At 39.9% G+C, this 26,055-nt stretch overlaps 1 protein-coding gene across 2 annotated transcripts in view; it reads right to left on the minus strand.

Moving 5' to 3' along the window:
* Window positions 1-26,055, minus strand: part of LOC148822519 (collagen alpha-6(VI) chain-like) — a 48,711-nt gene that overhangs the window by 14,778 nt on the left and 7,878 nt on the right. For both annotated transcript variants that reach the window (XR_016093867.1, XM_088929649.1), the window contains exons 8-23: window positions 23,115-23,452; window positions 22,576-22,654; window positions 21,176-21,315; window positions 19,747-19,839; window positions 19,148-19,201; window positions 18,372-18,443; window positions 17,782-17,808; window positions 17,483-17,527; window positions 15,434-15,487; window positions 14,149-14,211; window positions 12,448-12,513; window positions 10,996-11,049; window positions 8,704-8,739; window positions 3,560-3,622; window positions 1,751-1,813; window positions 982-1,044 (exon numbers count right to left, since the gene is read on the minus strand). Coding sequence is in view for 1 of the 2 variants with exons in the window: in XM_088929649.1 (XP_088785775.1) it covers window positions 982-1,044; window positions 1,751-1,813; window positions 3,560-3,622; window positions 8,704-8,739; window positions 10,996-11,049; window positions 12,448-12,513; window positions 14,149-14,211; window positions 15,434-15,487; window positions 17,483-17,527; window positions 17,782-17,808; window positions 18,372-18,443; window positions 19,148-19,201; window positions 19,747-19,839; window positions 21,176-21,315; window positions 22,576-22,654; window positions 23,115-23,452 (1,310 nt within the window). In the remaining variant the exon portion in view is untranslated. The remainder of the gene's footprint in view (window positions 1-981; window positions 1,045-1,750; window positions 1,814-3,559; window positions 3,623-8,703; window positions 8,740-10,995; window positions 11,050-12,447; window positions 12,514-14,148; window positions 14,212-15,433; window positions 15,488-17,482; window positions 17,528-17,781; window positions 17,809-18,371; window positions 18,444-19,147; window positions 19,202-19,746; window positions 19,840-21,175; window positions 21,316-22,575; window positions 22,655-23,114; window positions 23,453-26,055) is intronic.

Genomic DNA, 26,055 nt, shown 5'->3' on the forward strand with positions numbered 1-26,055 from the left:
CCACTTGAAATGCACGGGACTGCATTGGATTCAGTTTTTGAATAATGGCCGTATGTCATGAAGAAATATGACTGCCTGACCGGCTCTTTAGCTTCTGTTTCTGCTACTGTCAAAGTGCCTCTGTTGAATAATGGTTTAGCTTAGCAATTCCAAGCTTTTTTCCTATTCTAGCAGTTAACTACAAATACTTGCAGAGCAGAGCCACCATTATAGTGCTGAGGGCAGTTACAGTCACTGAAGAGGTTACTTCTTAGAATGTAAGCTGGAGTGTGAACTTTTACCATTCACACTCCCAGTGCAGCACTAAAGACAGACAGCACCTTTGTAATACTTTTTTTCTAATACCATAAGGACTGATCAGCACTCTGTAAGTGTCAGTGTGGAAAGCTGTCTTTCTTCCGATCTTAGGATCTACACAAAACGGAAAACCACTTTCACCGGGAGAAAATACTTCAGACAAATGCCCCCATGGGGTGAGAGGGAGCACTGTATTTAAGAATGTGCCTTGATTTTGGCGCAAATGCTAAGATGAAGTACTGTCCACAGAATGGGTATAAAAATCCCAATGCAGTTGATAACAGGAAGTGGTGTTAAACATTATTTATTTGTTATTTATGTCTTTGTAAACATAAATAACAAAAACAGGCAAATTAATCAGATTTTCAAAATACATGTTGCCTTAACAGGAGTTAAAGTTGTTTAGCTCCCTCGCTCACAGATTAAAAGGAAAATTTAAACTCAGGGGAACACCTGGTCAAATAATTTGCTTGTTTTTGTAATCAAATCTTTGTTCATTTGAAGGTTGTGGGGCACATTACATAGCTAAACCTCTTTAACACTTACTGTACTGTCTCTGTGCTTCTAAAATAAAAAACATCAAAGGCACAAGTAAAAAACCTTTCTTTTCACAAATATATGGGCATACTCTACTTTATGTGCAATTCTGAGAATGTGTCTGCAAATATGTTAAGATTTTCCAACCTTCTGTCCATCTGGTCCCGGCTTCCCGACAGATCCTTCTGGGCCTTCTCTTCCTGTTTGACCCTGCAAACGTACCAGCCGATTACTGATGATGAAGATTCAAGTCATTAATTGAACATCGTCTAAACTTTTATTTCCAGAACAATCCTGAAAACGCAATACTACGGAGGGAGAAAGCAAGTTAGTTCTATGCACAATGACCCACATCACAGCTCGTCCTTCCAGGGACTGGAGTGGAATATGACTACAAAACGTTATGGAATACATCCCTCAGCAGAGATAACGTTTTGGCCAGTGTGTGTGATTTGTCAGGTTATCTTGTGGCTGTTGTAACTCCCTCATGGGAGTGTCCTTCTATTAAACTGTATTAACAGTATTTATACATTTTGTCCTGTTCTGTTTATTATTTTGATTTCAATACCTAAGCCATGTGCAAACAAATGACAAGTCTGCAAAGACACCCTGAAGAGAAACCTTCGTGCAGTAGAGCATTTATCAGAGCAATTTCACTGAAATACTGTACCTAATCAAGAGTACAACTGGAATATTCCACCGGGGATTAGAGCTTTAAGGTCTTCCAGCCAGCAGTTCGGAGACCTAACCAGTACTGTACACTATGTCAACAATACATAGTTGACACTAGTCAACAATCAAATTGGTGATATTCTTGGAATAGTTTTGGACTATTTTATTTCTTTTCATTTGAAAAAACAAGCACGAAACCTTGCTGAGCCCATACGGTATGTGCGTGTGGTGTCTGGACACTTACCTGAGGCCCAGGTAGACCTGGAGGGCCCAGAGACCCCGGGAATCCAGATGATCCTTTCTCTCCCTGTTGTGTGAAAGGAAGAAACAAAGGTGTGCCGGTATTAACAGTGAAATTTTAGGAATCTGAATTTCCCATCAGAAATCTGTGCAATTTCTGTGTGTACTTGGCTGAGTGCTGATACTGCTTAACAGCTGGCCAAATTAATCCTCATCTTACTGTGCAGCACCAGACACCTGTGACTTCCTAGCCCTTGTGTGCTTGCCGTTTGATCGATAGGAACTCTCGGTTCTGGTCTTGTCCTAGACAGTCTCATGTGTCTTGTTTATTGCTCCCTCAGTCAGATCACTTACTCTTATTGTGTAGTCTTCTGTGATTGCTAAGAAAAAGGCTGCAGATTATTTCTGGCAGTGTAGTGTTGGTTTCCACAAAGATGCATGGTCTGTTTTTTCTGCAGCTGTAGTTGAGCGTTTGATCTTAAATGCAGATGTCAATATTTGTCCAGCTTCGGTGGTGTATAAATATAGTGCCCAGATGACAAGGTCAGAACATTTCCAGCTCAAAACAGCATGATTCCGGAAAGACATTCTTTAAAAAATAAAGGCAGATAAGGATAATGAGGATAATTTAAAAATACCAGCACAGTCCATTTAGTTTTCTGGAAAGACTGTACTGTGGTTCATTTGGAAACTTATCAGATTAATTAATATGAGCAGTCTGGAAATTGCTTGCTCTGTTTTGGCACAGTCAAGGTAAGTTACTTCTTTCTTCTCGTTGATTTTATTCTGGTTTAGCTTTCGTTAGGCTTCAAAGGAACACACAGAAATTTTTGCACAGGTATGCTCAATTCCACGCTCTCTCATTCACATGATGAATATACAGCCATTGCCTTGTCCAAGCCTCTGCCAAGGCTTTTCTCAGACAGTTATATTTATAGGAACAAGTAATAGGTTTATTCCCTGCTGAAAAGAGAAGAAAGAAAACGCAATGTTTCGGCTGTGGGGCCTTCTTCAGGTGTCTTCTTCGCCTAAATAAGGCTCCAAGGCCAAAACGTTGTGTTTTCTTTAAATAAATCTATTACTTGTTCCTTTGCAGCCTACGCATGCTGACGTAGCTGCCCACCTGAACTATTTAAATTTATAGGCATTTATTAAACATGGTCCTCAAAACCGAAAATAGCAAATGTTGTCCAGAAAGGAAATTTTATGCCTCTTCAGACTTCCATCCCAAAATAATAAACAAAAAAACATATCAATAGTTTCTTCATAATTGTGGATAACACAAAGCAAATCAATGTATAGACATTTTTTAAGTCTCAGTCACCTAATAAACCAAATCAGAATTCTCTTCCCTGTGTCTGATGGTTACACTGCTACTCTCTTATATACAGTACCAAACTACAGTACTTTACATCTACCCATATTCATTGCCTTTTGATTTCTTGTGTTGCCTTACCCTGTTTGTATCGATACATCCAATTTCTAACCACTTTATTCAATTCCGGATCGCAGGGGAGCCGGAGCCTATCCCAGCAAACATTGAGAGCACGGCAGGAGGCAGGATACACCTTGGATGGCACACCAGTCCAACACAGGCCACACACACACCCCTGGATGACATACCAGTCCACCACAGGACACACACGCCCCCTGGACAGGACACCAGTCCACCACAGGGCACACACGCCCCCTGGACAGGACACCAGTCCACCACAGGCGCACACAGACATCCACCAAATTAAAATGAACTGATTGATAGATTGAGAGTAAAGAGGAAAACCAACCGGCATGAAAAGCAAATACCCCCCCCCACCTGAGGTCCGGTGGCTCCGGGCTGTCCTGTCAGTCCCTGCAAACCTGGAGCTCCTGGCTCTCCCTGGAAGAGAAACACAGCAAACACAGCCAGGCCAGCCCTGAAAGCAGCATGGCCTCCAGAGAACAGCCACTGCAGCGCACAGTGAGGATCTGACCAGCACATACTGTAGCAAACTACAAACAAACGCATCAAGCGCCCAGTTTAACTGTGCGGAGATCTGTGAAAACACCAGATACATTTGCTGTAGAGTATGTGCATAAGGGAAGATATTCCTCCATCAGCCCTTGTCCAATCAAGGGAGTAAGAATTATCAATCATTTGGCTTATTTTTTACTGGAAATGACTGCAGATTTGTAACCATTTATACGACTGGACATTGCACCAGAGCATGTCTAGTGAAGTACGATGTACAGGGGTACAACAGACATCCCACTACAAGGTCTTTTCTCACAACCTTCCCATTGGAGTTCAAGAGCTCTGACCATATCGTCACCTAAGGTATTAAATTACTGTGATGCTGTGACACAACATAATGATCCTGTTAAATCGTATTTGCAGTATACAGTACCGCAATGTAATTTTGTGGATATATTACACTGGTTTGTGCCCTGTGCTCTTGATAAACAATATTTGGGGGCAATGGCATTTTAAATAAAGTCCATTAGACATTGTATTCAGCATTACTCAGAGTAAGGAAAGTCTATTGCCATAATTTGATCTAAATCAAGTGAGTGACTGCGCCTGCCAATCCTAGCCTCATTCCCTGGAATTTCTAGAGAAACTTGCCTGGAAGCCAGATGTTCCGAGAACAGTCTCGGCTCAAAGTATTGTCAGGGGACATTTTCATATATGGAATTTGAGTCATTTTGTATGCAAACAAGAACAATATTAGCTCAGTAGAAATTATTCAGAACTTATTTCTATCATACAAATTTCCCCAAAGTGTTCCCAGAGGATCGCAGCAGATGTGGCCAGAGGTTTCACCCTCTCCCTTGGCAGCTTGGCTGTGGAGGTCCTCTGTTCAAACTCGGCATCAGGAGTAAGTTGTACTGCTGCAGGTCCTTAGCAGAACTGATGCACTTCTATATTACATGTGCGAAGCATGGTTTGTCGATCTCAATTGTTATAAGACAGATTTCAGACTCCTATATGAACCCTGAAATTTCTGAACAGTTTGCTTTTCTAACCTTAAGGTCTTAACACGAACATACACTGCAGTATCACAGTACTGACAAATGATTTTAAACTGTAACATGACGTCACTGAACGGCAAGGGAATTGCTGGTGACAAATGGCTGTTAACAAATTAGCCCCATTTAGGTACATTCTGGCAAAAGTACAGTATACTGTATATGCTGATCAAATAGTAAAAGAGACATCACTTTTTTGTGCGTGTTTTTAGAAAGATAAAGTATACAGTTTTTGGAGACTGGTGAAAGGATTTGGCTTCACTTTGATTAATTGAACATTACTGAGACGCCAACGTACACTGGAGTGATTTTGTCTAAATCACCTCATTAGTCACTTTGTTAGCAGGGATTTTACACATTGAATGTCATGCTTGATGAAAATCAAGAAAGGAAAACACAGAAAATGAAACAACATGCCCTGCAGATCAAAAGAGAAAAACGCCTTCCTGCCGTTGGTATGTACTGTAGGAGTCTAGACTAAGTCAGTACACTGTTGCTTGTCATCCAGGGTGTTTAAACCAGCAAATTATAATCTAACAAGATGTTACAAACAGGCAGTATATCAATGATAAGCACAATGAGGGTGTCTGTAAGGCATGATGCATTGCCTGACTGCTGAGGGGGGCTCAGTGCGATGTTCTGCGCAGGAGTGTGTAGCTGTTACAGACTTCCAGCTGTAGAGATTGATGGGAGTCTGGTTGCACAGTGTTGTGGAAAACAGGTCCTGTAACGTCGCTTACTGCAATTTCCGCAAGCTTGTCCTGATGTAATTATGTTCATGTAACAGCTGTTCTGCATGATAGGAAGGCGACAGATCTGTCACTGGTGCTCTGCTCACCAGTCATCAACACCATTAAACATTTGCTTGTTGAGCTGGGAAGATGTGTGGGTGTCACGATTGCAAACCCCTCCTCTTAAGGGCGCTCCAGCCCTTCCTCGTTTTCTCCCATTGCCTGCACCTGTTCCCTATTTCCGTTCCCCCTTAAAAGCCAGACGCAGACTTCACTCGAGGTTCCTCATTGAATCCCGCTTCGTGAAAGCCCGGGGTCCTGCTGCGTCTGGCTCCGTTGTGGTTTTAACCTTCCGTTCCTGATCCTCCCCCCCAGGTTCCGACCCAGTTCATGGTTTTGATTCCCTGGATGGATCCCCTGGCCTTGGACCCTACCTTCTGTCTTGGAGACCCGTTTGGATTTTCTCATGGATTGCTCACCCCGGATTCACTCTCCCTGGACACCTGCACCCCTTGGACACGTCCCCTGTCTCCATACCCTCTCCTGCATGGCTTTTTCCCTACTGTTTCCTCACGAACCGGATCGTGTCTGCATAGGGCCCGGAGAGAACTGTTCGTGACAGAGGGGCTCAGAGACCAGCTCTCATGCTTGTCCAGGTCCTGTGATGGAGTATGATAAAATCTCACAACGCAACATCGGGCAGCTCACCAAATAAAAAACCCCATGAGCTCCCAAAATACAGCTTGTACTTGTCACGATCGCTAACCCCTCCTCTTAAGGGAGCTCCAGCCTTTCCTCGTTCCCTCCCATTGCCTGCACCTGGTCCCTATTCCCGTTCCCCCTTAAAAGCCAGACGCGGACCTCACTCCTGGTTCCTCATTGATTTCCACATCATGAGAGCCCGGGGTCTTGCTGCGTCTGGCTCCGTTATGCTTTTAACTTTCTGTTCCTAGTTCCTGGTTCCCCTCGCCGGTTCCGACCCGGTTCCTGTTCCCCCTCCCTCAGGATGGATCGCCTGGCTATGGACTTCAGCCCTTGTTTCTGATTTCCCGTTTGGATTTCCTACATGGATTGTTCGCCTGGATTCACTTCCCCTGGACACCTGCACTGCATGGACACGCCCCCCGTCTCCAGACCCTTCTCCTGCATGACCATTTTTCCCCTTGTGTCTTCACTATTCTGGATCGTGTCGTCCGCATAGGGCCCGGAAAGAACTGCTCGTGACAGTACTACTTACAAGAGTGGCCACGCGTGCCCCCAGCATACAGCTTTCTCAGTAGATATTAATCAGCACAATCAATTCACTTACATCATGTTTGCTTATTAAGATGCCAGTTAATCTGCTATAAAAATGTTTTTTTCCTTATAATAGCTTTGTGAATTAGTCAATTATAAGTGATTAATTTATTTTCATGCTCAATTTATAGTTACAGAATCCAATTACACTGAGAAAGGACTCCTTGATAGGGAGTGAATTTCCTTTGGTCCAGAAACATTATTGAAGGATTATTTTGCAAGCTGATGAATCAAAGTGATTTATATAAAGAGAGCACACCCCAAAAAATAATTGCACTATTTTAATACCTTGCCAAGGCTTGTTTTTTTTATTGTTGAACTTTACCATTATGCTTACAATAGCTCTGTACTTTTCTTTGTAGCATTAAAAAGTATTTCATTTTAAAAGTAAGTTTAATTTATTTACTGGGAAATATTTATACATCTCATAAGATGCTAAAAACCAAATAAGCTAGATAATCTTTAATGATCTCCCCTCGTTTACAAAATAGCTTAAATCTTCTGGGAAAGATTTAAATATGCAATGCAACAAAACAAGACCGCAGCCAAAGACAAATTAAATAATAAAAAGTACAAAAACCTGTGGCACCTCACTGCCTGAAGATGTTTCCTCTTTTACTGTTACATTCTTTGCCCCAAAAGTGCCCCGAACATATAAAGCGATTACAACAAAATATAGTTTTATCAAAAGTCACAGATGACTGGCCGATGCAAGACTGTTTTCTCAAAATCTTTAGGACCTCAAATAAGTAGAAGAAGGAACAGGTAACGGGTTTATTCCATGCTGAAAAGAGAAGATGAGAAACACAACGTTTCGGCTGTGGAGCCTTTTTCGGGTGTGCACAAACACACAGTGCTTGATCCACCCACCCACACTCACTGGTCCTCACACTGAATCCATTCTCATTCAATAACCTGTTTTATCAGCAGGTTGGTGGAGTCGCCATGGGCACCAGGATGGGACCCAGCTATGCCAATATTGTTGTCGGCTGGGTAGAAGAACGCTTTGTCCCTGACCTCTACAGGCGATACATCGATGACTGCGTCGGTGCCGCCACATGCTTTAATGACCAGCTAGAGCACTTCCTGCATCACTTCACAAACTTCCACCCGTCCCTCAAATATACAGTTAACAAATCTTCCATTACTGTTCCGTTTTTAGACATAAACCTATCCATTAACCATCCAAGACTCTCTACTCCTGTCTATTACAAACCCACAGATTCGTACAGCTATCTCCTCTACAGCTCATTTCACCCCACACCCGAAAAAGGCTCCACAGCTGAAATGTGTTTCCCATCTTCTCTTTTCAGCCTGGAATACACCTCTACTTGTTCCTTTGCAGCCTACGCATGCTGACGCAGCTCCCTACTTGAACTAAGAAGAAAAAGTACATAAGAAATAGCTGTTCAGCTGCGTCCAGGAGCTTTTGTTTTAAATATCATGTACAATACATCCATTTCAGGCTTGGCATTGCAGATTGGGCACTGCAGGCTGCTTTGCACTGAAACAAACATCAGGACCCTGGGTCATTTTAAAGCGGTGCTTTCCATTTCTGGTGCTGGGGACCACACATATGCCTGTGTTCATTCCAGCACACCATTAGTAGAGAATTGAAGCCTTACTTGATCTAGTTAGATCAAGAACTAAAAAAGGGAAATTTCACATCTTCTAGACATAATAATCGAAGAATAAGAATCTCTAATTAGGCAATGTCACCATCACACTAAGACATCCATGTTGCTTAGGAGTGAACACATGTAAAAATTAGGTCCAGTTCCCTAAAGGATTAAGTATTCTTCCAGAACTCTTCCTTCATGTTGACTATTTCAAGTAGAGACGTGTAGCGTTTGTTATTTTAAGACCAAAGTATACCCAGTTAAACAACGAAACATTCCCATTGGACTCTAAAGAAATCCCTTACCTTCTCTCCCAGTAGCCCACGTTGTCCCTTAGGACCCTGAAAAAAAAACACACCTCCTTAACCTTCATTTTCAGTTCTTCTCAGTAGAAGGAACCATCTACACTTAGTAATACAATAAAAATCCAGTTTGGAGCCATTATTATGAAATGATGAGCGAATAAGAATCTAAACTGCAGCCATGTCTGCATTCTCTCATGAGCAAAGAAAGTCCTGAACTTGATCCAAAACAATGTCACTTTCTATTTCTGAACTAATTAAAAAGTCAACAATTCTTAAAAGGTACAGATATGATAAGAATAAGCCCACTCAGCCCACTTTTACTGCATTATTCAATATTAATAGTTTCTGGAATTTAGATTCTCAAATGTATTGATGGAGAACTTTTCCCCCATACTACACATTTTCAGTATGTGGAATGTGTCATCTGCTGGTTTCAAAGCCTCCTGTGATGTAAGGAAGTCAGGCCATGTGTCAGTCTGCTGCAGCTGTGTAGTTAAGATGCGATGTGATGTGACTCAGATGTAATAACGGAATATCGGTCATCTCAGGTGTCCGGTTCAGTAGCTGAAACAAATACTTCGGTTGAGAGTGAGCAGTTTCTAGAAAAGGACGGAGACACTCTGCAGAGCTAATAAAGAACATTATGTGCTCCATATTAACATAATATAGTATTTCAGCAGTTCTAAAAATGGAACAAGCCAGCGATTATGAAGGGACAGCGTACTCAATACTCTGTCTTTAACTGGCCCGCCTGAGAGAATGACACTGCTGGCTGGAGACTAGCGCTGACACGTCGCCGTCGCTTATAAAGCAGAGTCAGAGTTAAAATGCTGCAATGGGGGACCTGGGGAGGAGGGAGGGGGCTGGAAAGATGCTCACAGCGCTATTAACAACCGGGGAACATAAACACCTGTACATTACTGAAGAAGATGCATTTCCCAGAGTTTGTTTTAATAGTTTGGATGGTTTCAGACATTTTCTGGATGAGGAACGTTTTGTCATTCAATGAATAGCTGGTGTCAATATTTAATAGTTCTTGAAGCCCAACCCCTACACTGGCCTCAAAAGCACTTTCACTTAAAAGCCATTTGTACAGCATTTTTCAGCTGAATGAAAATGTGCCTAACAAAGATGCATTATTAAAGACAGTACATTTCCCAGAGGATTCTTCAATAGTTTTGATTGTTTTAGACTCATATTTTTTGGTTTCAGGAACATTTGCAAATGTGATGACTGGAGGGCTTCAGAGACAGGTTGCATAATTGCTCTGTTGAAGCACCAGCTAGGGTTAGGGTTAGCATTCCTGCACAACATGATTTTTAAGGCTCAGTGCTGGAGTGGTAATTTGCTCCAATCTCTAACGTTTTTTTCAGAGACTTTTGGCTGCTATATTGTACTGTATATGGCACTTTTCTGTAGTTCTATTAAAAAAACGAGTCAGATGAAAAGTTGTAAGAAAACCAGTTCTACTGTGTAAACTCTCTTAATTTTGTCATTGAATGTGCAAGTTGAAGTGTGAGATTGACTAAACAACAATATAATGTTAATAATTATATTTAATGGCACAATTATTAGGTCAATGCCCTAAAAAGGACTAGAGTGTGATTATGGGTGTATCTCTCCTAGCGCCCATTATCTGGTCAATGAACATGGACGACATGTATTGGAGAATCAGCAAGAGTTCCCATGGCATTGGCCAGCATTTAACACATGAAAGCTATCTCCTTACGCATGATATAAAACTGCTCATCTTCCACAGGAACAGTGCGCCAATATGTTTAAGTGACTTGGAGTCTCTATAGCTCTATACAACATTCATCAGGGTCATCAGAGTGTCTTAAGCAGCAATTCTTTGGTTGACGACAGACTATGACACCACATCCAGGTCAGAAGAATAAGTCAGCCAACTTTTCCACAAGGAAATTCTCTAAGTGAATATTATCAGGGAAGGAGTGCCATAAGAAAGCGTTCCACATGTTGATTGATGTTCACTGGAAAGGAGATTGCTATGTTTCTCACCTTTGCAGTGATAGAGATGTGGTGGAAAGACTGGAAATGCAAGAAAGGTTTTCTTTTCATCCTACCAGTGGGTGAATCCCTCCCCAGATTACTGTCTTTTGGCTCTTCACATCCCTGAGCCACCTCTTCACATTCACCCATGTGCTGTCCATGCCCAGCTAATTTAGTCAATATTTTGTGCACCTGTGGTGGAAGAAGTTCCACTAGGAAGCTTGTGGCGAGGTATTAATATGTTACGGGATTTACAAGGTGGTATAACTAACATTAACTTACTTCATGTCCTTTACTGCCAGCGGCTCCAGGAGAACCATCTAGACCTGCATCACCCTGTGGAATAAAGGAGGAAATGGCAAAAGAATGATGTGAAAGGACTGCACTGATCCTAGAGAATTCTACAGTATGTGTTTAAAATAGTCACCCCCAGTCATCTCATCTTTTCCAACAAAGAGTCTGAGTGCTGAGTCTCTGCAGTACTGGAGTTCTATTACAAAACATGTTCTGGCACCAAGACCTGTGAAGTATTAAGCACAACCCCTGGTTCTCCTACTGTAGTTTATGTAGCATGACCTCGGCACCTAAGAGGTACCAAGCAGCAGGTTTAGACCTGTAATAAGGTCAAATTTAAAGTCACCAGGAAAACAGATGATCTGTTTCTAGGTCTACAGCCACAAAGTGAAATCACAGTGTGGTGTTAATGCAACTTGAACTCCACTTAAACGTCAAAAGAAACCCCATTTTAGCTGATATCTCCAGACCATGAAACAGGACAGTTCTGTGATCTAGCTGCTTTTGTATCCTGCAAATTGTATCGGTGGATTTTGCCTACTGTGTCTTCTGATGTCCATTGGGCTGATTTCAAAATGTGTCATTTATAAGTCAGTAAATGCATCCTGCTTTACAATGTCTGATGCTTAGGAACTTGTCCATTTTCTATTATCCCATTTTTCCCTAGAGATAATCATTGCAATGTTTTCACAATCAACAGAATTGTGCAAATCAGTGCTGTTCATGTCCTCACAAAACTTGTCAGTTTCACATGCCACACTCCTGTTGCAATCACTCTACTGCACTGTTACCTGTCAAATATACAGTAGAGTGGATTTAAAGATCTATTTAGTTACAATGCTTTGCATTAGCTTAATTGACTGTAGTTGAAGAGCCTTTTGCAATCTTGATGCCTTATATTTAGCAGATGTTTGTCTGTTGTTTGGCTCACGTACAAGATTGAAAATCAAGTGCAACATCTCTCTGATGCAGAATTATATGCCAATGTCCCTATCTTTCTCATTATAGTCTGTTTTATTTGTGTGTGAATTTTTATTTTTCTTAGATGCTTCTGTAAATGTCTGTCCTCAGCTCATTAAGCAAAAATGAAATTGTTTTGTTTCTGTTTCTACCAGATGTAATTATCTGAAATTATTTGGAAAGCAAAGAGGAGAAACTCATTTAACTGAGTTTAATGATTTATTTTACATGAAATTAGTCCTTAGGCCTTCCAATGCTGCTGTTGCTTTTAAAGCTGTTGACCTTTTTCCAGGAGTATATCTCTGGCAAGTGTAAAGAGTCCTTAATCAAAACAACCACACTTTTCTTGAGAAAGACAGATCAGTTTGAAACTGTTTTCCGAAGAATAACATGCTCCCAGACCCCTCCCCAGTCAATGAATCACTTGCAGCAATGAGACATCAGAATAGATTTCAAAGGTGAAAATCAAGCTCCACGCACCGGTATTCCAAAGCTTCCTTTCTCCCCCTTTAAACCACGGACAGTATTGTCTGCGCCAGAATCCCCCTGGAACACAAAACCTCAAAGAAGTGAATTCAAAGCTGTTCTAGAACAGAAAACACTAAACTCTTGCTCCTGCACGGAAACGTCATAAATACTGATGCCGCCTCTCTTACAGTAAACGTTTCAAGGGACTTCAGATATAACAAAGTTTTGTTTGTTTTTGGTATGTTTTAGTCATTTAAAAAAAACAGTAATTTAAAAAATGTACTAAATTACTGTATGGTAACAATGCATAAAAAAAGCTCTGTAAATGCACAATTAGTAAAATAAGGTAAAAAAAAATACTAAACAGGTTTACCATTTAATAATTAATGAAGCCCTTAAAGGGGTAGGTCAGTTGCTTATGATGTGTTTTTTGTGTTTTGTAAGCTTTAGTTAATTTCAGTATTTTTACGACATGAAGTATACTTCTGATTTAAAAGGTACAGGAGCAACTTTCATTGACTATGTTGAGTGCAACTGTTAAAAAATAAAAAAAGATCCAAAAGGATATGTACAGTATAGTGGATATATTGTACACATTTTGTTTTCTCGTATAATAGTGTATTTTGGGGCTGAACATCAAAAATCAATAGTCCTTTGTGATTTAATGGACATTAGGCAATCACGGGCATCCCTTCCCTCCTCTTAGACTGTTAAACCAAGTCTGTACAAGAAACATTCTTCCAGCCACCTACAGGTGAATGTTTTGTTTGTTGCTATATTATGAATATTGGCATATGAGCTATGGATGAGATTACATTCTGATAATTAAATCAGCTGCTCTCAATTTTATGTTTTCTTTTCCTCAGGTTTCAAGGGCTTTTTTACATACTAATGTTGGATCAAATACACTCAGAGAAATTGGGTTCTTTTCCTTTTGGAAATCCTGAGGAGGATTGCTGCAATGTTCCAAGAGGTAATTCTCTATGTGCTCATTCAATGGATAAGAAGGCATCACATGCAGCTCACAGAAAATTCAGGTCACCTAAAGACTTGCAGAACAGATCTGTGGCCCAGAGAGTGGGTGTACTTAGGAAAACACTGGCTAGAACAAAACCTGACATAAGATCTGCACTCGTCTGAAGACTGAAAGTGTCTACATTATTGTGGTGCTAAACTCTAGTTTTGTTGTAACGAAACGATCCTAAATTGCTTTAAATCAGTAAAGGTAACTGTTGAGAGGAAACTGGAATGAAAGAGAATTTGGATTAAGACAGCGGTGCTTTTTAATTATAGCCATCTCTAACAACCCTTTTCATGAGGCTCCAGAGTAAGTCAACAATATTTCTGGCAAGACTTTATCCTCTTAGGCACACATATGTAATGGGAATCCTTCCCAACTGCTTGGACACAAAGTCACTGATATCATTTACTGTAAGTGCGCGTCTGTGCTCAGTGCTCACTCGGGCAAAGTACTGCCTTAAAATATTTTACTTTGTGAAAGGAGGATGGGCAAACTTTCCGTTTTCCATTGTTGCCGAAGACCGTTTTGTCATTTTGCAGTACAGAAGGAACCTCCATGCCAGACCCCACGTAAAGAAACAAGCGCTGTCTACACGACGCGACTTGTCGCCATTTAGGTACAGTAGAAAGAGAGAATTTAAAAGAGTGGTGCTGTCAGAGGCTTGGAGAGGGACAGACAGGGTGACTACTTACACAGTCTCCTCTCAAGCCCCGCTGCCCCGGCTCTCCCACTTCCCCTTGGTTTCCCTTTTCACCCTGCGAGCAAGACACTTACTTCATCACCTTTCTCTCAGATGGGAAATTCGCTTTGCAGGCAGGTAAAAGACATACAGTATGTTCACACGAGACACAACAAGAACCTATTACAGTATCTATTAAGAGATACAGTACGTGTGTGATCAGAAAGAAAATACGTTACGTACAGTACAGGAAAAAAGACAGCCAATTGTGCAAATTAAGCAGGTTAACAGCTATGGGATTAAAAGGCCAAAATATCACCACCCTTGGTGCACTCAGTCATGATTAATAATTCATTGAAAATAATTCAATTTTATTGCACTGAGGCAATTGACATTTTCTAACATCACTTTTACTATAGAAATACAATTACACTAATGTACATGCACATTTTTGGTATTTTATGTACTTTCTAAATATTGTATGCTTTAATAGTGACAATTTATGAGTTTCAACAAAAACTTATTTTAATATGTTGCTCGAATTACTATATATAGTATAGGACAGGTGTGACACACCCTACTCTAACTAGGGATGCAAACACAAAAACTCAAATAGGATCATGAGAGAGTCCAGGAGAATTTATCATTTGCCTTTTCAAGTCACAGCAACAGCAACAGCAACAGCAACAGCAACAGCAACAGCAACAGCAACAGCAACAGCAACAGCAACAGCAACAGCAACAGCAACAGCAACAAAAAAAAAAGCCCCACCACCAGTACTGTGCACACTCTTTATATACCAAAGCCTAATTACATCCATGTGAGAATGTGCTGAAACATCCTTCAATACTTATCCAATTAATAACAAATCACCACCCATGTTAATGTGGCTGTTTACATGAACTGGGGACCCTATAGTGGGTTTCTGAAGCTGGCTTGCCGCTGGTGGGTCAGTCGGATGAATCGTCATGTACTCAGACAGACCGACATCTCAGACTTAACAAGACCGGGCTGTCTGAAGGGCTGTCTCTCGCTAGAGATGGATTTGTGAGAATGTCACCATCTTGGCTCAGAGCTCAGTGCTGTGGCCTTGAGCCAAGATGGTGGCTTTCTCACAAAGCTACCTCCCACCGACCCAGAGATAGGCCTTCAGACAGGCTGGACTGTCTGAAGGCCTATCACACTGATAGGCCGGTAGTGAGCCATACAAAAGAGGTCTGTGAAAGTCTGGTGTGTGGTACAGCTGGATTATGTCTGAGATGCTTAACATGAAAGAAAGAAATATGAAGACATATTACTGGGTTTCCAGGGCTGCCTCTCTCTCCAGGCTCTCCAGGGGCTCCAGGAATCCCCTGTTGTGACAACAGACCGACATCAACACACAAGAAACCCTTTAGTTATGGCAATATAAAGTTCAATTATAATGAATTTCCGTCTGCATGTCATTTCCTTACTCCCTCATACCATACACTATGGAAGAGTGGGCACTTCATTTAAAATAAGGGTCTCAAATATTTCTCTTAACATTAATTCAATAATAAAGCAACGAGAATTGCAATTTAAAATATATTTTGCAAGCTGAATGCTGAAACGGTCTGATCATATTCACTGTATACAAATCCCTGAGTGGAGATAATAAACACCCCCTAATATTTTGCACACTAATTAGGCTAATTAGAGTAAAAAGTTATTTAAACCTCTTAGAGAAATGTATGTGACAAGTCAAAAACAGATGGATGCTTCACAATATCACTCTGCTCTAAGAACATTTAGGATTCTTTGCACAGTAACTATGTCTGCAGGAAGCAAAATGCCTAGCCGTATGTTTTTTGAATGTCTATTTTAAAACATTGTTAAACTCTGGCATGAAAATAAACTTTTAGACCCTTTAAAAAATATAAGCGATATGAAAATGCCAAAAACAACAAAGCACAAATGTTAAGCTACGCCCCCTCTCTCTCCCTTGGTGTCTTCCACATTACAAAGAACAGATGTGTACTGTAAAACACCCTGAAACTGATTTAAGGTCACTCAGCCCAACATTGTAATGGTGGAAAAGGGCTGATAGAACTTTATGAACAGGGCAATTTATAAACCCTCTCTTTAAGAGCAAGAAAAAATATTTAAAGCTCTCCAGTGAGTTAGTTAGGTTGATCCCAGTTTCTAAACAAAAGACAAGTCCTGGCAAGGAGAGAATAAGACTAGAAAAACTCAGAAACTCTGCCAAGTCAGATCACTACAATATAAATTCTTTAAAGAGTCACTGAGCTTGTTGGGTTCCATTTTGTGTTGGGTAAAAAACAAACAGCCACGTGTGACTTGTAAGAAGCAATGTAACTCTTCTCCACCAGCCTCTCCCTTCCCTTAAACTCAATGTACACTAGCAAAGCACATGAGTAACTACTGGGAAATGAAAGTATCAGGAAATGAAGTGCCTTTCAAAGGGAGAAGTACAAAGTACAGATTAGGACAAGTAAAGGTTTATTCTATGCAGAAAAGAGAAGAAAAAAACACAACGTTTCGGCCATGGAGCCTTCTTCAAGTACAGATCAGCTGAATTTAAAGCATTTAAAACTCAAACACAATACTAAAGTTTTAATGTTGTGTAAAACATTAATAAAATGAAAAAAAAAACAGTATAGACTAATTGGTTACTTTAAGAGGTATGCACTTCAGTTTGTTTGCCAGAACTGGATATCATCAAAACACCTTCTCTATGCACTCATCAACATCTAAGTATTTGAAAGTCATCTAAAAGGCATTAAAAAAGGGAAGATATTAAATTCTGCATTAACATTGCCACTGTTCTAAGTAGATGCATGAGTAGATGCAATTTGTATGAATTTGTATGCTAAAGTATGAAGTTTAAGAAAAGATAGTTCTAAATTCATGTGCTTCACATGAAGTACAAACCGAAGATCATTACTCTCTCTCTCTTTCCTAGCGTTCCGAAGATCATTACTATTGAACACATTTACCTTGTGAGGCTAGTAGTGGGTGGGGCTCTGGATTTATAACTTATAATGTTGTTTTTTTACCTGCATCTATCATTTTAGAACAAAACATTGCCTGTGAACATCATCACAAAGAGACATAAATGTTTTTTTATAGCGGAATGATATAATGTAAAAGTAAACATCTACAGTAGTTTTTACTCATAACGTAACCAAATATTAGGGAATGTTTATACATTTGTATCTTATAACAAGAGGTTGCAGTTTCAAACCCTTGGGTGGTACAGCTATTTAACCCTCAATTAAGGTCACCTAAAAGACCCTTGTAAATGGGGATGAATGTAAAACTATGTTGTCATGCCATTAATTAATCAGCCACGTGGGAAGACTCACCATTTCGACATCCAGTCCAGGTGATCCAGGATCGCCGCTGTCCCCCTGGCAGAACACAGAGAGCCTGAGCAATGCGTCAGGGATGACAGTACAGCAGTCGTGTATTACAGCACACCTGCGGGACACACCTGGAGGAGCTGGACACACCTGCTGGACACACCTGGGGTCCTGGACACACCCACTCATGCTCTCCGTCACACAGCTGAACTGAATTCAGAGTCTAACTACCTAGAATATGAGGTAGCACTGTAATTACGAATAGCGCTGCTTTTGAATTCAGAAAATAATGTCATACTCACCCTGTCCCCCCTGAAGCCAGCTAGACCCTGTCCGAAAAGCACAAATAAGGAAAATGTGATTCAGAGCATCATTATACAGAAATATCAAATGTGTCTAGAATTTATTCAATTGTATTAGCCAACACAGTGATTGCCATGTTTTGTTTTTAATTTTCAACAATAATAACTGAGTAATGCTCCAGGTCTGATGAAGAACTAGAGAGGCAAGATCTCAGGTTCAAGGAAAGGTCTTGAAAGGCTCTGGGAGTGGGAGAGTTTCTCAGTTTCAATGAGAAAAGAATGCCTTTAAACAATTTTTACTTTTTTTGCTGCTTTGTTGTCCTTGCTAAGCTGCTTAGGCTGCCTGAGAGTAGAGATTTAATAGAGTCAGAATGGATGGGGCTGTAGGGAGACATACAGTACAGTATCAGTATGGATAAACCAAATCGTACTGTGTAAATGAACACTTATTGTGAATGTAAGACTTAATTTAATGGCATGTTGCATTACAGTCCATGTCAGGTCATAGCTTCCGAGGCATTGCGGTTAGGCAGGATTGTTGGACAGTAGCTGGACAGTAGTTGGACAGTACTGATTATGCTTGACCTTACCTGTGTGCCTCTTTCCCCAGGACATCCTGATATTCCTTGAGTGCCATTGGAGCCATGAGGGCCTCTCCGGCCCTAGAGAAAAGGAGTGAGACAAATATTGCTGAAATTTGGCAAATCAGCATAGCTTTGAGGTACACAAAGATGCTACTTAAAGGCAGATTTCACACATAGAATTAATTAATTACCTAAAAATGTAATCGTGTACCTGTTACCTTCTGTTTCTGAATCCACTGGCAGATAGAAAGGGGAACACTCAACTGTAACAATTCATTATCATGATAATTGCTTACACTTATATAGCGCTTTTCTGGACACTCCACTCAGAGCTCTTTACAGGTAATGGGGATCCCCTCCACCACCAGTGTGCAGTCCCACCTGGATGATGCGCCAGTCTGCTCCCCACACACCAGCTCTCAGTGGGGAGGAGAGCAGAGTGATGAAGCCAGTTCAGAGAGGGGGATTATTAGGAGGCCATGATGGGTAAAGGCCAGGGGGGAAATCTGGCCAGGACACTGGGGTAACACCCCTACTCTTTTGGAGAAACACCCAGAGATTTTTAATGACCACAGAGAGTAGTGAACTTGGATTTATGTCTCATCTGAAGGATGGCGCCTTTTTATACAGTATAGTGTCCCCGTCACTATACTGGGGCATTAGGACCCACACAGACTGCAGGGTGAGCTCCCCCTGCTGGCCCCTCAGTTTAAAAGAGTTAAGCAATGTGTGATATCCTAGCACAGGAATGCACTAAACTCTTTAAAATGGAAACTACGCACCATTCCTCCTTCATCTCCAGGATGTCCCCAAACTCCTTTTGTACCCAGTGCTCCCTGTAACAAACATGTTAAGTAGTTCAAAGTAAACATGAAAAAAGGATATACTTCAATACTAATGAAAAATCCCTGAAGGTCTTATACAGTGCTGCTTTTGAAAGATGGGGCATCATTTTTAATGGCTAATAATTGTAGAGATCCATCCAAACTGTATTATAGCGAAAGGCTTCAGTGTAACACTGGGCATCGCTTTTGTTCTGGTTTTTACTGTGTGAGGAAACCCTGGAATATTGCCAGAATTCAATCCCAGTTACTCACTGCGCCGCTCCCTAAACTATCCGCCACAACAGGATAACCAGATCCTCAACCATCCTCATGATTTACTAAATCCAGCGGTGGAGAACCAACAGTAATCCCTTATTTGTTGTTAGAATTATCTGAAATGCGTAACTCTTTATTATACTTTAGTTTAATCGAAGTAAATTGGTTTCCATGGCAGAAACCAGGCACGAGGCTGAATTCACATGAGACCTGCACAAGGACTTACTGTAGCTATTAGCCCTAATTTCCACCCCACTCTCGGTAGTTTAGTGGAGCCTTACCTTAGGCCCTGGGGGTCCCCTGGCGCCCCGAGACCCCTCATGCCCGGTACATTTGCATATGACGTTGCAGCACTCTCTCTCTGCAATCGTGTCCTGCAGCACAGGGCAGATGAGGCACTTGCAAGAGACTTTGCAGAGATTATCACAGTACCTGCTGTCACACAAGGCGTTAGTATGAACCCAGACATGTCACCTGAGGGAAGAGATGTGCTGTTTCCTCTGTACAATACGAGCTAGCAGGATATTAAACACGAAGACAGCAGGTAAGCATCCAATGATCAGGTTCTGAGAGGTTTGTTCTGCTCTAGCTACCTCCTCAAATCCCCAGCTCAAGAGCATAGATCTTACAGCCTTATAGCCTTAGACTAACGAGGGGGAAACCAATAAAGGTTCTTTGCAAATAGAACCAGGTTATTTTAAATTAATATCAACTGATGTTTAGCGATTTTCAATGCGGATGGCTGGCACTACATGTGACCTAACCACATTGCCAAGTGGTGGTGGAAGTCTGGCACGCTAATCACATGCATTCTCTGATCATTATCAAGCGGAAGCGCATACTGTACAACGTGCTGTACCGCGGACAGCTGACAGGAGGCTCCAGCTTTCACTCAGACACCAGTCGTGAAGGCAGCGGCTTACTCTGCAGCATACTTGTTACTACTGAAACATGAGCTTGTTCTGACCACCTTGACCACACTGACAGCTGAACAGCTGTTTCCAATTTAGCTGTTGGCACCAATCTAATGGGGGGTTTTAACCATGGTTGGGGAAGTCCATGCTCTTGGTCAACAAACTCCGTCCAGCACCTCAAAGGAGCCCTATCCTCACCACATAAAAGTCACCCTTGGTTTCAAAGCTCTTTTCTACCTATTGTGCAACTTTGAACTCTGCCACAACACGTTTTACACTAATAATAAATTAAATTAATGAGCACTGAGAGAGGAAGAAATAGAATATAACGTAAGAGATCAAATATCTGTTCAGGTTACAGAGAGTATCTATTATAGACCAGATTTATTGCACTTCTTAATGTGACCTCTGTACTGTTACTCTCTGTGACTTCTCCCATTTAAACTGTGCAATTCAAAAAGATCATAAAAGTGGTAACTACATTTCCCATGAGAGATCATGGCCAAATTTGTTTGTTCTATGTTAGAATATTTTTCAGGTTATTTCCAAATCTATTTCTGTTTTCAAATCTATGTGGCTCACAGGCCACAATTCACTAGGCTGATCCTTACTTTAAAAAAATATATATAAGCAAAGTTTAAAGGGAATAGAAATCAACATATTATTATTATTATTATTATTAGATCATAAACCCGGAAATATAATTCAGTTTTAGAAGCAGTATCACGATGATGCAAAAACTTGGCACATGCAGAAAGTTACAGTATTTGTCCAGAACATCAAAAAGCATACTCACAAGTTCTTTAAACAATGAACTGGCAATATTCTTCATTTCAATGGTCAGGATCTCTTTATAGCCAAAGCCTCTTCCAAATTCCACCATCTGAAGTTCATTTATAACTCCTTCTAATGCGACAGTTACTAATGCATGAATTCCTGTTTAAGATAATGGAAAAGGGAAGAATAAAAGCAGCCAGATGCAAAAAGATCACAATGGATCTAACATCCATTTTGGCTCCTTTTAACCCTGGGAAAAAGGCATGAAGTTACAGTATGTATAAATTATTTAAAAAGATTAAATATAGCTCTGTGTATAATTAGTTCAGATGCCATAACAAATGCATTCAATTTCATGTACAATATCTGCGGACGTTTCTGATTAGTCATCTTTTTACAGTTTGAAATAATGTAGACACATGCAACATACACCTGACGAATGCAAGATCCTGTAACATGCACTAAGCGCTTCTAACGTGTATAATCTTTGTCCATGACAGCACACCTCCTAATCGGATCAATCCCAAAGCAACGTCTGATGCTTGCTGGATAACAAAATTCAATACTTAAACTTAAAGAGTTTTGTATTAGTTATCAAATATTGTGAAACAGCTGAGGTTTGGAGCACCATAACACAATCTTTTAATTAGATGGGTCTCAGTAAAATGGGCAAATGCAGCCACAAGGTACAAAAACAATGCTTTTTGTTCACAGTGCTCATACACAAACCCAAGCTACTAACTACACTACATCTTCTGTTCCCCTCTCTAATAAAAACAAGGAAGCTAAAAGGCTTTCCAAAAACGCTGTTTCTCTCAGAAACTTTATTCTTAAAACTCTCTTCTCAAAACTCACACAATTCACTGTCCACTGGCCCAATTTCACAGTTCCATAGTCCATAATCGTTCCCTTCTTCTCTGGTGAGATCCTACGGCGAAGGATCTGTCTCTAGATGACCGATCAGACTGACTGCTGGAAACCTCATGATTTTAATCATCGCCTGTCCTACTGTCTTCTCTAGTCACCTGGCTGAGGGTGGCAGCTCTATTACTAATATTGTTTTAATACATTTTGATTCATGTACATGGATTCTGCAAGATTACCTACTGTATGTGTAAATTTTTGTTACTTGTCATCAACCCTATTTACTGTACGCCTCTGAAAATGCTAAGTCCTCTCTAAATTATTCCTGAGACTGAGCTCTTCGTTTACAGAACATACTGTATGTAAATTCACAATTCACATATACTGTTGTACTTAAGAAAAGCACTCTGGAATGCTTTGGGTTATAAATGGTGCTACTGGTACTTGATTTGTTAGCATTGATTGACAAATTTGTACTTGATTTGTTAGCATCAATGATAATTTATTGTGAAAGGCCTCCACTTGCAAGCACAGGTGTTGTGTCAAATTAATTACCTTCTTTTCTGAGATTGTCAGATTCATTCTCAAGCTTCTCAACATTGTCGTCTAGCCCATCAGAAAATACAAGCAGCACCTGTAACATAACCACATTAAATCCACAACGTGGATTTAAAACATATAAAACAGCATGAATTGTTTTGTCATATACAGTATACTAGAATATAATATTGTACTGAACAGTGTTGTCGTACTGTATATGTATATTTGGTTAAATGGTATATAAATGGTATAAATGATTTTTACTGAAGAACTTCAACAATGCCAAGCTATAAACACTGTGTATTAGTACAAACTAGCTTGGAATTGCCCATAAAGAGGTAGCAGAGAACAACAGTACAAGGATTACATTACTCTACATAATAACCATACATACATTACACTACTGTACATAGGTAACTGGTATCCTTTTGAAGTTTTTAATTATGTTGCTTCAGTTAAACGTGTTTAAACAAGTAATTTGCATCTTTAATAGTAGCTTTTTCCTGGCACACCCACGATGCTCTGCTCAACAGTGTAGACAGACTAGCCTTTACCTTGACATTGGCTCGTGATTCCTTTTTAAATTTAGTCAGAAAAGACTTTAAAAACTCAGCATTCAGGTGTGTTGCTTTTGTCGTGTGTAGCTGCATCAGTTTTAGTATGATGTCATCACTGTATTTCCCAAATGGAGCATCAAACGACATGTGTCCCTCTTCATCACTCATCAGGAAACCTATCTGGATATAGATTTCAGACCCAGAAACACAGCAGAGATCTCTCAGGTGAGACATTTGTTGAATTATTTCTCTGAGTTTCTGTTGTCCATTAAATAGTTCTTGAAATCTGCCTCTTCTGGAGATGTCAAATCCAACAGCTATATCAATCGTGCAGCCTAAAAAAGTCATTAAAGACAATTAATTTTATCACATCAACAATACTGTGTATACATACTGTACTATTTATAATATTTGTTTTTACTTTTTGTTCTAATAAAAAGTAACATCATTTTTTGCACACAGACACTAGATATTAAGAAAGAATGTATTTTCTTCTGTCTCGGGCACCTGCTCTCAAGTAGTGATCTTCAGCAAGCGGGATAAATAGACTCCTGTAATGTTGCCTGTTTACATTCACATTGTAATATTTCTAATGAAAATGTGCAATGAAAGGGAAACATCAAAGATTTCTTTTAATTAAGAGGACAAATTAATTATAATTCCTGAACATCTAAACACCTACTGAAGATAGAGCGGAAAAGCTAATTCTCTCAAGACATGGGCCTCTTAAACTATTTGAACAGGTGCTGTGTGGCATTCGTAGGCTGCACAGAGCTTTTTCCTTTTTACCCTTTTTCCCTAAATAGAACAGATGACAGAATTTCTTGTGATTAGAAGAATGAAGTTTAAATCCCCCTTATCATAAACAATTTGCTTGATTCATGCCCCCTTACAAGAAACCGTAGCCTTTATAAGAATTATGCCCCCATATCCTTCATAAAGATGACCCATGTTTCATGATTTCAGAAAACACATTTCATAATGTCAGCCTGTTACTGAAATCAACACATGTGCTAAAATGAAGACGAATGTGCTGGAATCAACAAGAGGAGTTGACATACAAAAATCCCCTCTGTGTGTGTGCCTTGTAAATTGCTGCCACATGCAATGGATTAAGTTTTGTACAGTAGAATTTGAACAAGGACGTCAATCATGTTTTATTTGTGTGTGCATACATGACCATTACATATTTATCCTTTCCGGAGTATTCCCAATAGCTGTGAATGCCAGTTTTCTGGCATTTATTGGCCAGTTATACTGGGCACAGCTTCTCTCTGGTTAAATGTTCCAGGATGGGGAACTGTAAAGATTTCTGATAGACATGTGGTTTTTAAATCTGAGAAAGAGCTGCAATAAGCATCTGGAATTTAAAATCGGTTTGTTCCTCTTTTTTTCAAACCCCAAAGATGCAGCATCCAACAAGAAGCTTCATGTAAGGGCGGGTTGCTCATGTTTTTTCACAACTAGAATTACTCTTGATCAGCATATTAAAAGTATTATAAATTTGGTCTGGCCATTCTGATAAGGGTACCACAAGGTTGATGAATGTGTATATACTGGGAATTAACCATATTCATTACATTATGAAACTGGATATTTTTATTTGATAGTATAAGAAGTTATACTGAAGTGAATAAGTTTTATTCACAACCTCTTTATTTTCTGGGGGGGAGTTTAAGCCATTTTGCAAACCACAAATAAGTTTCACAGCAGCTGAAACAACAGGAAATTTCTATTTAGATCCAAAGTAATTTCAAGAACATGGGAAACAGGCCAGTTAGCACAGCAGCTATGAAGAGCACAACAGACTGGGGACTAGAGATGTTATACAAGAAATTATGAAGGATAATTCATTGAAAATTGAATACGTTTGTATTTCATGTAACTGTAAGACTTAAACCATTATTTAAAGTAATAGTGTAGCATGTCTGATCTTTTCCTGTTCAGCTAGACATGTTTTGATTCCTCCCTTTGCCGTGAAACCTCACTCTACAAGAGTAGATATTATAGTAGTATTAGTAGTATTATACAACTAGTAGAGACTTGTTTCATATATCAGAAACATACAGTATATTTGCCTTTTCGTGTTTTGCAATACAGACCCAAGTTTACTGAAACATATAAAATAAGAGTATTAATTGTGCCTACTCAAATTGTGCCACTCACCTAAATTAACCAGAGAGACCGTCCAGGACTCATGAGCCGGTCAGCACTCTATATTCATTGTGAAACCCCAACAGAAAGGGCACGAGGAAAACGATACTCACCATGAGTACAAATCTGAGGAAAAATACACTCGGGGAGCCGTGCAAGAAGAGCTTTCATAGAGAACAAACCTGAAGTGGCAGTTTCCAGATACTATCTGACAAAGTCTGCTTACGCTGTATTGTAAATGTTTATTTCATTCTATTTATATTTACATTATATATTTATATGTATTGGTTAAATGGGCTAGAGGAGCCATAATACCAACTCATGTTTGTTACGTTTCTTATGGTCTTACCAAAACATCCATTATTGCACTGACCGTATTTTTGGTTTATTGTATTATTTTGTCAATTGGTATCATTTATTTTTGTATCTCGCAGAAGGAAAGAGCTTCAATAATGAATTAAAAAAAATATGTCTTCCAGTCAATAACACAGTCTTTGGAAATTTGTAATATAAAATCAACATCATTTCCTGATTACAAAGGGTTCGATTATGTCCTGTGTAAAATCACACCTACTGATATACTGTTCCCTAGCTTTTGTTTTTTTTATTTTTGCCTTTTTGTTATTGATAGAATCAACTGTGGCCCTCAAATAATTTACTTCTGCCAGACTTCTATTTTGCTTTGCGTTTTCTTAGAAATATCAAATGTCCTGTTATTTTTCTGGAAAGAGTGTAAGAGTTAGAAATAAAAAAATAAGATTTTCAGTTCTGCTCTTCTGGCTTG

Source organism: Atractosteus spatula, chromosome 12 (assembly GCF_055471065.1).
Source record: "Atractosteus spatula isolate fAtrSpa1 chromosome 12, fAtrSpa1.hap1, whole genome shotgun sequence".
In the NCBI taxonomy this organism is placed as follows: Eukaryota; Metazoa; Chordata; class Actinopteri; order Semionotiformes; family Lepisosteidae; genus Atractosteus; species Atractosteus spatula.